This window comes from Cetorhinus maximus, unplaced genomic scaffold (assembly GCF_964194155.1).
Source record: "Cetorhinus maximus unplaced genomic scaffold, sCetMax3.hap1.1 HAP1_SCAFFOLD_2014, whole genome shotgun sequence".
NCBI lineage: Eukaryota > Metazoa > Chordata > Chondrichthyes > Lamniformes > Cetorhinidae > Cetorhinus > Cetorhinus maximus.
Window position 1 is genome coordinate 32,175 of NW_027597954.1, and position 14,652 is coordinate 46,826.

A 14,652-nucleotide genomic window follows, 5' to 3' on the forward strand; every position below is an offset into this window, starting at 1 on the left:
CTTATCCTTACAATCAGTTTAACTTCAGTGGTGGGCAAGATTCTAGAAACAATTATTCGGGATAAAATTAGTAGTCACATGGAAAAATATGGGTTGATAAGGAAGAGCCAGCATGGATTTCTAAAAGGGGAAATCATGTTAACTAACTTGCTGGAGTTTTTTGAAGAGGTAACAGAAAAGGTTGAGGGTAATGCTGTTGATGTGGTGTACATGGACTTTCAAAAGGCATTTGATACAGTGCCACACAACCGACTTATTGCTCTTGGAATAAAAGGGGCAGTAGCAATATGCAGAAAAAATTGGCTGAAAAATAAGCAGACAGGTCAATGGATATCTTTCAAGCTAAAGGAAGGTTTGCAGTGAAGTTGCCCAGGGGTCAGTATTGGGACCCTTGCTTTTCCAGATGATGCAAAGCTTGGGAGTGTTGTGAACTGAGAGGAGGACTGGAACTTCAAGAGAGCATAGACCAGTTGGTGGCGTGGGCAGATAGGTGGCAGACGAGATTCAATGTGGAGAAGTGTGAGGTGATGCGTTTTGGTGGGAAGAATATAGACAGGCAATATAAAATAAGGGGTGGCATTTTGAATGGGTTACAGGAGCAGAAAGACCTGGGTGTGTATATATGCATAGATCATTGAAGGTGGCAGGACAGGTGGAAAGAGCAGTTATTAATAGGGGCATATGGTACAAGAGCAATGTGGTAATGCTGAATTTATATAAGACACTCATTAGACCTCAGCTGGAATATTGTGTACAGTTCTGGGCGCCATATTATAGGAAGGATGTGAACACATTGGAGAAAGTGCAGAAAAGGTTTACAAGGATGGTTCCAGGGATGAGAAACTTCAGCTACAAGGATAGATTGGAGAGGTTGGGACTATCTTCCCTAGAGAGAAGGTGGCTGAGGAGATTTGATAGAGATGCCAAAATCTTGAGGGGGCTGGACAGAGTAGATGGCGAGAAACTGTTCCAGCTTGTAAAAGGATCAAGAACGAGAGGGCCAGGTTTAAAGTGATTTTCAAAAGAAGCAAATGTGACGTGAGAAATCTTTTTCTCACGAGTGGTTCAGGTCTGGTATGCACTGCCTGGAAGTGTGGTGGAGGCAGGTTCAATCGAGGTATTCAAGAAGACATATGATTGTTTCTATTCAAATAATGTACAGGAGTATGGGGAAAAGGCAGGGCAATGGAAACTCATTTGGGAAGCCGGTGCTGACACGATGGGCCGATTGGCCTCCTTCTGTGCTGTTAAGATTCTGTGTGGAATTGAGAGTCCAAGAACAATGTCAAAATTTGCTGACAACACCAAAGGTGGGGGTGGGTTGAGGAGGTGAGGGTGGGTTGAGGGACTGGTGGGGTGGTAGGTACAGGTATGGTTAATACTGAGGAAACTGACAAGAAAATTCAGTACATTAGAAACAATGTACAGTTGTACAGTGCACATTCAAATAATCATCTAATGTCCTCTTGAATGCCTCAATTGAACCTGCCTCCACCACACTTCCAGGCAATGCATTCCAGACCCAAGAAGACATGAACAAACTTGCAGCATGAGCATGTAAATAAATCAATGTCGGGCTGCCCACATCCTGTGATGGCATAATAACAAAAATGACAAACTAACTTCAGTAGTTCTGATGAAAGTCATCGAGCTGAAACATAATTGTTTCTCTCTCAGCAGGTCTGATAGCATCTGCAGAGTTTTTGCAGCATTTTCTGTTTTTATTTCACATTTCCAGCCTCTGCAATATATGCTTGTGTCCAAAGAATTTGATTTCTATGCATTGGCACACATAATAATTTTGTAAATTATTGACTAAACTGCGAAGTAAAATTACTGGCTGAGTGCTGAAATATCCAAAGAATTATCCTCAGAAATACACTCAAGCACAACTGCATTAAATATTCAAAGATACAAAGGCTAATAACTCAATTATCAAAATAATTATTCACTGAATTATCCACTGAATTAAACATTAGATTATCCACTGTATTCCTAACTAAATTATCCACTTAACTATCTACCCAATGAAATGTACAAAGAATATTGTCCACAGAATTAATTGTTGAATTATCCAAAGGATTAAGCACTCAATTATCCACTCAACTATCTACCAAATTGAATATGAGAACAGCCAAAGAATTGTCCTCTTCACTTGCTCTCTCCAAGTGCAACTGATTTTTTGAGCTTTATTGATTTTCAGGACAGTGCACACACGTTTCACTTTTACAAGGTGCTTATACAAGAACACAAGAAATAGGAGCAGGAGTAGACTATATGAGCCTTTTCTACCATTCAATATGATCAACTCGTTTTCATGCTCGCTTCCTATATACCTTAATTCCCTGAGACTAAAAACCTGTCTATCCCACCCTTAAATATATTCAGTGATGGAGCATCCACAACCCCCTGGGGTAGAGTATTCCTAATATTCACCACCCATTGAGTGAAGTAATTTCCCCTCATCTCAGTCCTAATGATAGGCCCTTTATCCCGAGACTGTGCCCCCATGTTTTGAATTCCCCCAACCAACGGAAACAATCTCTCAGCGTCTATCAAGCCCCTTCATCATTTTGTAGGTTTCAATGAAATCATCTCTCATTCTTCAAAACTCCAGAGAATACAGATGAATTTACTTAGCCCCTCATCACAGGGATCAATCCAGTGAAATGCCGTTGTATGGCCTCCAATGCAAATATACCCTTTCTTAAATATGAAGACCAAACTGCACAATGTTCCAGATGTGGACTCACCAGAAGCCTGTACAATTGTAGCAAGACTTCTTTATTCTTGTATTCCAATCCCTGTGCAATAAAGGCCAATATGCCATTTGCCTTCCCAAATGCTTGCTCCTGCATGCTAACTTTGTGTTCTTTGTACGAGTCTCTCTGAACATCAACACCTACAAATTTCACATCTTTTAAAAAATATTCTGCTTTACCATTCTTGTGACCAAAGTGGATAGCTTCACACTTGCCTATATGATACTCTATCTGCCATCTTGTTGCCCACTCACCAATCTATATCTCTTTGCAGCCTCTCTGTGTCCACCCCACAGCTGACCTTTCCACCTAGCTTGGTATTGTCAGCGATTTTAGATAATCACCCTGTCTTGTCATCTAAGCCATTAATATAGATTGTAAATAGCTGAGGCCCCAGCACTGATCCTTGTGGCACTTCACTATTTACTGCCTGTCAACTTCACAAAGCCCTGTTTGTGCCCATCTCTGTTTCCTGTCCATTAACCAGTCGTCTACTCATGCTTATTACTCCCAAATTATGAGCCCTTATCTTGCCTATGAACCTTTTGTGTCCCACCTTAACAAATGCCTTTTGAAAATCCAGGTATACTACATCCACTGGTTCCCCTTTATCTACCTTACTAGTTACATCCTCAAAAAACTTTAATAAATTTGTCAAACAGGATTTCCCTTTAGTAAAACCATGTTGACTTGTTGTAATCGTATGATGCTTTTCAATGCATACTATGCATTGTTAAGACTTCCTTAATAATAGATTTAAGCATTTTCCTAACAACTGATATTAGTCTAAAAGCAAAATACTGCGGATGCTGGAAATTTGAAACAAAAACAAAAATAGTTGGAAAAACTCAGCAGGTCTGACAGCATCTGCGGAGATGAACACAGTTGACGTTTTGAGTCCGTATGACTCTTCAACAGAACTAAGGAAATAGAGAAATGAGATGAAATATAAGCTGGTAGAGGGGGGTGGGGCAGGTAGAGCTGGATAGGGGGCCAGTGATAGGTAGAGAGACAAAGAAGAGATTGCCAAAGGTGTCATAAACAAAAGGTCAAAGGGGTGTTGACGGTGGTGATATTATCTAAGGAATGTGCTAATGGGGACATTAAGGGTAGCAAGCAGGACAAGCAAGTGGCAGGTGGCCCTAGTGGGGGTGGGGCGGGGTGGGGGGAAGGGATCGAAATGGGCTAAAAAGTGGAGATAAAACAATAGACTGAAATAAATGTAAAAATAGGTGGGAAAAGAAAAATATATTTTAAAAAATTATAAATTGGAAAAAGGGGGATCGGAAAGGGGGTGGGGATGGAGGAGAGAGTTCATGATCTGAAGTTGTTGAACTCAATGTTAAGTCCGGAAGGCTGCAAAGTGCTTAGTCGGAAGATGAGGTGCTTTTCCTCCAGTTTGCGTTGAGCTTCACTGGAACATCGCAGCAGGCCAAGGACGGACTTGTGGGCATGAGAGCAGGGTGGAGTGTTGAAATGACAAGTGACAGGGAGGTCTGGGTGATGCTTGCGGTTATGTTCCTCTTTGCAGGTGCTGTCAGACCAACTGATATTAGTCGTTTGGTAGTACAGACTTGAGTATTGCTGAAAAAAGGCATTTTTGTTAAAGCTTTTCATCTTGCACTTATCAGGACAATTCACAAGAAAATACCAATGTCCGAGGAAACAACATATTTATACTGTATGAGAAGACAGTGCTGATTGGTTGGCAAGCGTACTCTAATTGGTAGAGGTGTTGCCATGGAGAATGCATCAGTTGATGGTGACTGACAGTTAACAGCCAAGCATTGTTTAAAGTTAAACCAGGCAACTTGACTCTGACTGGTCAAGCCCTTGCCCTGGGGAATGAACCAGCAATGGATGCCACTTACTTTGTTTAGCTGAAACAGGTACAATGTGTGTACATGTTCTTTCTGTCTGCAATGAACAGGATCCTGTGTACTAATATATGTAGCTTCCAGCACACGCAAATAGACCACACTGTGAACCCAACTGACAATCTTAAATTGGTTCAGTGTAATTCTTAGCAAACTGAGGATTATTTAGCAAATGTTGTCCAATTGCGGAATCACATCTAATGTTGTGAAATGTCCTGAGTGAAAGATAAAAAGCTTCAACAAAAAATGTCTCTTTTTCAGCAAAAGCCAATGTTAAGCTAACCGGCCTGAAGTTTCTTTCTCCCTGCTTTCTTGAAAAGTGTTGTAACATTTGCCAACTTCCAATCTAATGGCACCGCTCCTGAATCTAAGGGATTTTGGAAAATCATAGCTAGCACATCCACTTTCTCTGCAATTGTCTCTTTTAGAATCCTAGGGCAGCGGTTCCCAAACGGTGTGCCACGAAGGTCACCCAAGTGTGCCAGGAAATAAATTTGAAAGTTATGAATATATGCATGTTTTTAATTTAGGAAATCCAACTAACCTTCATCTTCAGCTCAAAGGTCGGCATCTCCGAGTCCTGATGAACCTTAGGCCACTTGTGCCAGCCGGGAACAGGCTGCACATGCACGGTTCCGATTCGGTACGTTAGTCAGGCCCCATTGTAACATTGTTACAAGATAGATGAGTTGACGACACAAATAGAAATCAATGGATATGACTTGATAGCTGTTACAGAGACAGGGTTGCAGGGTGACCAAGACTGGGAACGCAATATTCAAGGGTATTAGATGTTCTGGAAAGATAGGTAAAGGGGTAAAGGAGATAGGGTAGCTTTGTTAATAAAGGAAGGTATCAGTGCCGTAGTGAGTAGTGACATTGGTGTAATAGATCGTGATGTGGAATCAGTTTGGGCGGAAATAAGGAATAGCAAGGGAAATAAGTCACAGGTGGGAGTTGTCTATAGGCCCCCAAAGAATTGCCTCACTGTATGACAAAATATAAATCGGGAAATAATGGAGGCATGTCAGAAGGGCACTACAATTGTCATGGGTGATTTTAGTTTGCACATTGACTGGACAAATCAGATTGGTAACATGGAACATGAATTTGTAGAGTGCATCAAGGATCGTTTCTTAGAGCAATATGTTGCAGAACCTACCCGAGAACAGACTATTTTAGATCTAGTAATGCATAATGAGGTAGGATTAATAAGAGATCTCGTAGTTAAGGATCTTTTAGGGCTTAGCGATCACAACATGGTAGAATTTCAAATTTAGTTTGAAGGTGAGCAACTCGGATCTCAACCAGTGTCCTCAACTTAAATAAGGGCAATTACAGAGGTATGAAGAAAGAGTTGTCTAAAGCGGGCTGGGAAAATAGACTAAGGGGAAGGTCAGTGGATGAGCAATGGCAGACAGTTAAGCAGATATTTCATAACGCTCAGCAAAAACATATCCCAGTCAAAATGAAGGACTCGGTGAGAATGATGAACCACCTGTGGTTAACAAAGATGGTCAAGGAGATTATCCAATCAAAAACTAAGGCATACAAAGTGGGGAAAACTAGTGGTAGGCCAGAGGATTGGGAGTTTTTTAGGAACCAGCAGCGGATGACTAAAAAGCTAATGTAGAGGGAGAAAATTGATTATGAAAGTAAATTGGCAAGAAATATAAAAACAAACAGCAAGAGCTTCTACGGGTATATAAAAAGAGAGTGGCTAAAGTGAGTGTGGGATCCTTGGAGGATGTGACTGGGGAATTGATAATGGGGAACAGGGAAATGGCAGATAATTTAAACCAATATTTTGCATCAGTCTTCACAGTGGAGGACACTATAAACATCCCAAAGATATCAGATAAGCAAGGAGCTAATGGGAGGAAAGATCTTGTGACAGTCTCTATCACAAGGGACAAAGTATTTGACAAACTAATGGGACTAAAGGTAGACAAGTCGCCAGGACCTGATGGCCTGCATCCAAGGGTTTTAAAGGAAGTGGCTGCAGAGATAGTGGAGGCATTGGTCGAAATATTCCTGAAATCACCGGATTCTAGGAGGGTCCCAGCGGATTGGAAAACCGCTAATATGATGCCCCTGTTCAAGAGGGGAGGGAGACAAAAAGCAGGAAACTATGGGCCAGTCAGCCTAACATCTGTTGTTGGGAAAATGCTAGAGTCCATTATTAAGGAAGAAATAGCAGGACATTTAGAAAAGCTTAACGCAATCAAACAGAGTCAAGATAAAAGCAAAATACCAGGGATGCTGGAAATCTGAAACAAAACCAGAAAATGCTGGAAAAGCCCTTGAAGAAGGGTCATACAGACTTGAAACGTTAGCTCTGTTTCCCTCTCCACAGATGCTGCTAGACCCGCTGAGCTTTTCCAGCATTTTCTGTTTGCAAAGTCAACATGGTTCTGTGAAAGGGAAATCATGTTTCACAAATTTGCTAGAGTTCTTTGAGGATATAACAAGCAGAGTTGATAAAGGTGAACCGGTAGATGTAGTGTATTTGGATTTCCAGAAGGCATTGGATAAAGTGCCACGTAAAAGGTTATTGCACAAGATAAGAGCTTGTGGTATTGGGGGCAATGTATTCACATGGATTTAGGATTGGTTAACACACAGAAGACAGGGAGTCGGGATTAATGGGTCTTTTTTAGGTTGGAAAGACATAACTAGTGGAGTGCCACAAGGATCGGTCCTAGGGCCTCAATTATTTACTATCCATATTAATGATTTGGAGGAGGGGCAAAGTGTAATGTATCCAAATTTGCTGACGATACAAAAATAGGTGGGAAGGCATGTTGTGATGAGGACATATGGGATTTGCAAGGGGATATAGACAGGTTGAGTGAGTGGGCAAAAACTTGGCAGATGGAGTTTAATGTAGGAAAGTGTGAGGTCATGCACTTTGGTAGGGAAAATCAAAAGGCAGACTCCTAAGTTAACTGTGGTATTAGACCAAACGGTGAAAATCATGAATTATGTAAAATCAAGTCCTTTAAAATCGCACTTGTTTACTATTTTGTGTGAAGAGATGAGAGCTGAGACCAGGGTTTACTCCTGCACACACAAGTGCGATGGCTGTCTCGCAGGAAGGTCCACTCCCCTGGTTATGAGCTCCGTAACACACTGAAAGAGTTTTTGGCTCTGCATGAATTGCCACACAAAGATTTAATACATGACGATTCTTGGTGTGCTAAGCTTGCATGTCTTTCAGATTTATTCAGCCATCTGAATGAGCTGAATGCTAAAAGCTGAATGGGAAAAGCAAGGACATTCTGACTGCCACAGTTAAACGTCAAAGCTTTAGGTCAAAACTGGCCTGTTTGGCAGGAAGAAGTGGCAAGTGGGTCGATTGAGATGTTCAAGCTGGCATCAGCGAGTCCTGCTGGCAAAACCATATTCGACCTCATCTCCACACATCTTAAAACACTGCAAGAGAAGTTTGAATGTTACTTCCCCACCACGACTATGGAAGACTTTAATTGGGTACATGATCCATTTAGTTCACTTTCTTTTGAATCATCAAAGACTTTGCTATTAAAAGAACAAGAAGAATTCGCAGAACTCAGGATTGATCGTACACTGAAACTGAAGTTTGCAGAGATGCCTCTGGACACGTTTTGGTTGCTTGCAGGTCAAGAATATCCATCTATTTCTGTTCGTGCTATAGCAGTACTCTTACCATTTCCCACAACCTACCTGTGTGAGTTGGCATTCTCAGCACTGGCTGATGTAAAAAGCAAAAGGAGGGAGCAGCTGTCAATGGAGCAAGACCTGCGAGTTGCCCTGTCAGCAGTTCCTCTCCAGATCGAGAGACTCTGCTCATAGAGGCAGGTCCAGGTGTCACACTAACATTGTCAGTAAGATGCAGCTCACAGTATTACCTTCATTTGTATTTTGCTCTGATTTATATACTTTTAATTTCAATACGTTTTTTAACGTATGAGAAGAAACTGGGCTTTTTTCTTATGTTACGAGTAGGAACTTTCACAATGAGAAACGCAGGCCAAAAAAAGCTGAAAACAATTGAAATCTTTAATGGGAAACACCTAAATTTTCTATTAAAAAATATCGTTTTTGACATGCAGCTGGTGATAGGGTTTTCATTGTAAACTGCTTCAACCAATAAAAATTGTATTAGATGGTGGCTTGAAGTGTTTTTAGGAGGTTTAAGAGATAAAAGGCTTTTGATCAAGGGCAGTTCAGTTGGAGAAAATAGGTGGTGTGCCTCAAAGCCTTTGACAGTATAAAGGTGTGCAGTGACATAAAAAAGGTTAGGAACTACTACCCTAGAGTCTTGCCCGTCAGGTTCTGGGATTTGTTGGATTTTAGTTCCTTAAGTATTTCCGATACGTTTTTTCTGCTAACATTAATTTCCTTAATTTTCTCATTCTTTTTACAACCTTGGGGTCACATCTGACCCTGAGATGAGCTTCTGACCTCATATTTGTGACATCACTAAGACCACCTATTTCCACCTCCATAACATCGCTCGACTTCACCCCAGTCTCAGCTCATCAGCTGCTGAAACCCTCACCCATGCCTTCGTTACCTCTGGACGTGACTATTCCAATACACTCTTGGCTGCTCTCCCACATTCTATGCTCAGTAAACTTGGGGTCATCCAAAACTCTGCTGCCCGTGTCCTAACTCACAGCGAGTCCCGTTCCCCTAATACCCCTGTGCTCACTGACCTACATTGTTTCATGGTCAAGCAACATCCTGATTTTAAAATTCTCACCCTTGTTTACAATTCCCTCCATGGCTTCACGCCTCCCTATCTCTGTAATCTACTCCAGCCCCACAACCCTCCGAGATATCTGTGCTCCTCTAATTCTGGCCTCTTGTGTATTCCCAATTATAACTACTCCACAATTGGTGGCCACACCTTCAGTTGTCTGGGCCCCAAGCTCTTGAATTCCCTCCCTACACCTCTCCCCCTCTCTGCCTCACTTTCCTCTTTTAAGACATTCTTTAAAGCCTACATTTATCGAATCTTTTGGTCATCTGATCTAATATTTGCATATATGGTTTGGGGTTATATTTTAGGATGCTCCTGTGATGTTTCATCATGTTCAAGGTGCTATATAAATCTAAGTTGTTGTTGTTGGTGACCTGTTCCTGGATGGAGGGGGGAAAAGAGAAATCATCAACATTTTAGCAGGATTTTCCTCGGCCGGAATATTGGAAGTTGGGGTCAGCACTGAAGAGATATCAGGATCCACACTTCTCATCGACTGGATTCTGGAACCAAAATAAGGATGAGGCACTGGTAGGTATGTTGACGGGTCAGTATCGTGATTAAGGATGAGGCACTGGTAGGTATTTTGACGGGTCAGTATAGTGATTAAGGATGAGGCACTGGTAGGTATGTTGACGGGTCAGCATAGTGATTAAGGATGAGGCACTGGTAGGTATGCTGACGGGTCAGTATAGTGATTAAGGATGAGGCACTGGTAGGTATGTTGACGAGTCAGTATCGTGATTAAGGATGAGGCACTGGTAGGTATGTTGACGGGTCAGTATAGTGATTAAGGATGAGGCACTGGTAGGTATGTTGACGGGTCAGTATAGTGATTAAGGATGAGGCACTGGTAGGTATGTTGACGGGTCAGTATCGTGATTAAGGATGAGGCACTGGTAGGTATGTTGACGGGTCAGTATAGTGATTAAGAATGAGGCACTGGTAGGTATGTTGACGGGTCAGTATAGTGATTAAGAATGAGGCACTGGTAGGTATGTTGACGGGTCAGTATAGTGATTAAGGATGAGGCACTGGTAGGTATGTTGACAGGTCAGTATAGTGATTAAGGATGAGGCACTGGTAGGTATGTTGACGGGTCAGTATAGTGATTAAGAATGAGGCACTGGTAGGTATGTTGACGGGTCAGTATAGTGATTAAGGATGAGGCACTGGTAGGTATGTTGACGGGTCAGTATAGTGATTAAGGATGAGGCACTGGTAGGTATATTGACGGGTCAGTATAGTGATTAAGGATGAGGCACTGGTAGGTATGTTGACGGGTCAGTATCGTGATTAAGGGTGAGGCACTGGTAGGTATATTGACGGGTCAGTATCATGATTAAGGATGAGGCACTGGTAGGTATATTGACGAGTCAGTATCATGATTAAGGATGAGGCACTGGTAGGTATGTTGACGGGTCAGTATAGTGATTAAGGATGAGGCACTGGTAGGTATGTTGACGGGTCAGTATAGTGATTAAGGATGAGGCACTGGTAGGTATGTTGACGGGTCACTATAGTGATTAAGGATGAGGCACTGGTAGGTATGTTGACGGGTCAGTATAGTGATTAAGGATGAGGCACTGGTAGGTATGTTGACGGGTCAGTATAGTGATTAAGGATGAGGCACTGGTAGGTATGTTGACGGGTCAGTATAGTGATTAAGGATGAGGCACTGGTAGGTATGTTGACGGGTCACTATAGTGATTAAGGATGAGGCACTGGTAGGTATGTTGACGGGTCAGTATAGTGATTAAGGATGAGGCACTGGTAGGTATGTTGACGGGTCAGTATCGTGATTTTCGGTCAAACTTCCTTTCCTCTAAATTGATGAGTTTCAGGAATGCCAGACAGTGCCCCAGAATATAGAGAGGGGAGAACTTGAATTTATATAGCACCTTTCACAACCTCAAGGTCCCAAAGTGCTACACAGCAAAATACTCTGACTAAAGTAGCCATTCTTAGAATTTAGGAACTGTGGTGTTCAATTTGAGCACAGCAAGATTCCTCACAGTGATGTGATAATGACCAGATCAGCTGAGACATGAGGCATGTTGGGTGAATATCAGCCCAGGACAGTAGGTAGGACACTACTGGATCTTCCCGAAACGGCGTTATATAATTTTTAACATCCACCTGAAAGGGCAGATCCAGCATCAGTTTAACAGCACTCCCTCAGTACTGACCCTCTGACAGTGCAGCACTCCCTCAGTACTGACCCTCTGACAGTGAAGCACTCCCTCAGTACTGACCCTCTGACAGTGCAGCACTCCCTCAGTACTGACCCTCCGACAGTGCAGCATTCCCTCAGTACTGACCCTCCGACAGTGCAGCACTCCCTCAGTACTGACCCTCCAACAGTGCAGCACTCCCTCAGCACTGACGCTCTGACAGTGCAGCACTCCCTCAGCACTGATCCTCCGACAGTGCAGCACTCCTTCAGGATTGTCCTACAGTGCAGCACTCCATCAGTACTGATCCTCCGACAGTGCAGCACTCCCTCAGTATTGGTTCTGATTCAGTACTGCCCGTTGACAGCTTCCCCTTTCCATCCCCACCTCTCTCAGTTGACCACAATGTCAGGGTTTTTATCCTTTGAATTCACAGTTTTTACACCGACCACCTTTTGGCACCAGAAGGGGTTCGTGTATGTCGTCTGGCCCTGACCAGGTTTTGTAAAAGGACACTGCAGCGCTCTCAGTTTCATTGCGGTGCACTGCTTGCCTCTGCTATCACCTCTCTGCGCCGATCCAGAACTTTTAAGAGACTCATGTTGTGACAAGGCTGCATCTTTGGTGAACTGGTTTACATTTCTAGAACAGACATTGAAGCCATTGCTTCTTATCCAACACTTCACAATGAGTGCACTGTCGGAGGCAGTGGACATTGTGCATCACTCCACCAACATAAACTGTTAGCACTGGCTTCACTCTCTTTTATACATGCCACTTGTCTCTGTATAATGCAGACATCTCACTGTCCAACCATCCAGTCTGTCACTAGCTTATTTCAATCTTGCAGGAATTCACATTACTTTACACACTGTTCAAATATTGCCAAAGATTTCAAATTGATCAGCTCCATTAATCCCACTCTCTGGCAGTGTCCGAATCGGCTGGGCAGAGAGAGGACAGTGTGATGCTTCCTCAAGCCCCCAGACTTGCATTCCTTGTCCAGTACAGAGATTGGAGGAATTTTTGGAAGTGTGATCGAGTTACTATTTTATCTTTCATGTTTAGAGGATTATCTTCAGTTAATCTATCCCAGTGTGAGATACATCACACGTTCATCACCAAGTAAACCGGGTTCGTTTTTATGCTTTGGCAGGGTCAATTAACCCCTCTGAGGCAAGCACAGAACAGGAAGAGGACTTCGGTCTTTCCTCCTGTTCGCAGCTCAGAACTGGGTGAGATTAACTAACACAGTATAGGCTTGAGAGAGTGAGGGGCTTTGGGATTGGTACAGGGCTATGGGGAGACAATGGGATTAGTTTGGGATTGACACAGGGCTATGGGGAGACAGTGGGATTAGTTTGGGATTGACACAGGGCTATGGGGAGAGAATGGGGCAGTGGGGTTAGTTTGGGGTTGATACAGGGCTATGGGGAGACAGTGGGATTAGTTTGGATTGACACAGGGCTATGGGGAGACAGTGGGATTAGTTTGGATTGACACACAGGGCTATGGGGAGAGAATGGGGCAGTGGGGTTAGTTTGGGGTTGATACAGGGCTATGGGGAGACAGTGGGATTAGTTTGGGATTGACACAGGGCTATGGGGAGACAGTGGGATTAGTTTGGGATTGATACACAGGGCTATGGGGAGAGAATGGGGCAGTGGGGTTAGTTTGGGGTTGATACAGGGCTAAGGGGAGACAGTGGGATTAGTTTGGATTGACACAGGGCTATGGGGAGATAGTGGGATTAATTTGGATTGACACACGGCTATGGCGAGATAGTGGGATTAGTTTGGGATTGACACAGGGCTATGGGGGGAGATCAGGGCAGTGTAACAAGTTTGGGATTGCTCTACCATTGAGGCAGCTTTGTGCTCCAAGGTTGTACACAGTGGGATGAATGTAGTGACCTGAGGAAAGGCTGTGTCCTACAATGATTACCCTGCAGCAGATGCTGATGGGAAGTTGACTGCAAACATGAATGGGCAGCAGAGTTGGCACATCAGGTTTATTGCTGAGGAAAATCAACGTACAATGAAAACTTCTGCAAAACAGTCAGCTGAATAAACCTCTCCCTGGTAATGCCCTTCCCCATCCCCCCCAATCCTGGCCTCCCACCATCCCTCCCTTACCCAGTGATCCGTTCTGATGCTGTTCCAGACACACCTCAGTGCTGCAGCGTTTCAAACCATAACTGGAGTTGCTGGGCATTTTCACACAACGGGCACAGAGCCAGGTTCCAGCTGCCCCCAGCGTGACTGCTCCTCAAGTGCCCAATGCTCCCGGACTTGCCATCCTTGCCCAGTCTGGTCCACAGTGGTCGTCGGCAAATGACTGGCGTCACATAGAACAGGCAGCATTCATTGCCAATGAGGTACCCATCCCATACCAGCACTGCAGACCCTCCCCACAGCTTGAGAAAGAGCAGGTCATGCCCCCCCCACCTTGAGCCAGAGTCTATTCTCCCTGGGAAGGGCCTACTCCTGTGCCGTGGTGGGGTTGAAGATCTTGGCAAGAAGTGTGACGTTGGACTGGGATTTCCTGTGGAATTCAGCTGCCTTCCCAAGCTCCCGGGCCTTGCTCCTGCGGCCAGCCTCCTTACTGGCCTGGATCTCCGCCTCGGTTGCCCGCTGCTGGAAATGCCAGCTCTTCTCCTGCCACTCTTGCCCCTTCTTCTTCTTCACCTCCTGCAGCTTCTCCAGACCTTTACTCTTCTCCACATTCTGGAGGAAGAAGTTGGTCTCACGTTTGGCCTGGGAGACCTCAGCTCGCATCCTCTGTCGGCTAACCAGCTTCTCGTAGGCCAGGCGTTCACTCAGGTGTGTCCACTTGAAACGGTGCAAGTACTGTCAGAAACAGAAACACACACACTCAGGGACAGTGGGAGACATTCAAACCCAAAACTAAAGGAGCTCAATATCAGATTGTGGGACAAGAGAGAGGCTCTCTCTCCTGGAGCTGTAATGAAGGTTACAAATATTGTACTGAATCTTGCTAGATAAATCACAGCGTTAACAAAGCTCACTGTCATTAATGTGCAAATCGGTGAGTTCAGGGGAGGAAGGGATATACTGGGAGTTGCAAATCTC

At 43.8% G+C, this 14,652-nt stretch overlaps 1 protein-coding gene across 1 annotated transcript; it reads right to left on the reverse strand.

The window, feature by feature from the left end:
• Positions 1-13,557: 13,557 nt before the first annotated feature.
• Positions 13,558-14,409, reverse strand: LOC144676852 (activator of basal transcription 1-like; the record flags this gene model as incomplete). The annotated part of the gene is made up of 1 exon (XM_078537174.1): positions 13,558-14,409. A coding segment is annotated over one exon (369 nt), but the record flags the coding sequence as incomplete, so codon positions are not given.
• Positions 14,410-14,652: the final 243 nt, after the last annotated feature.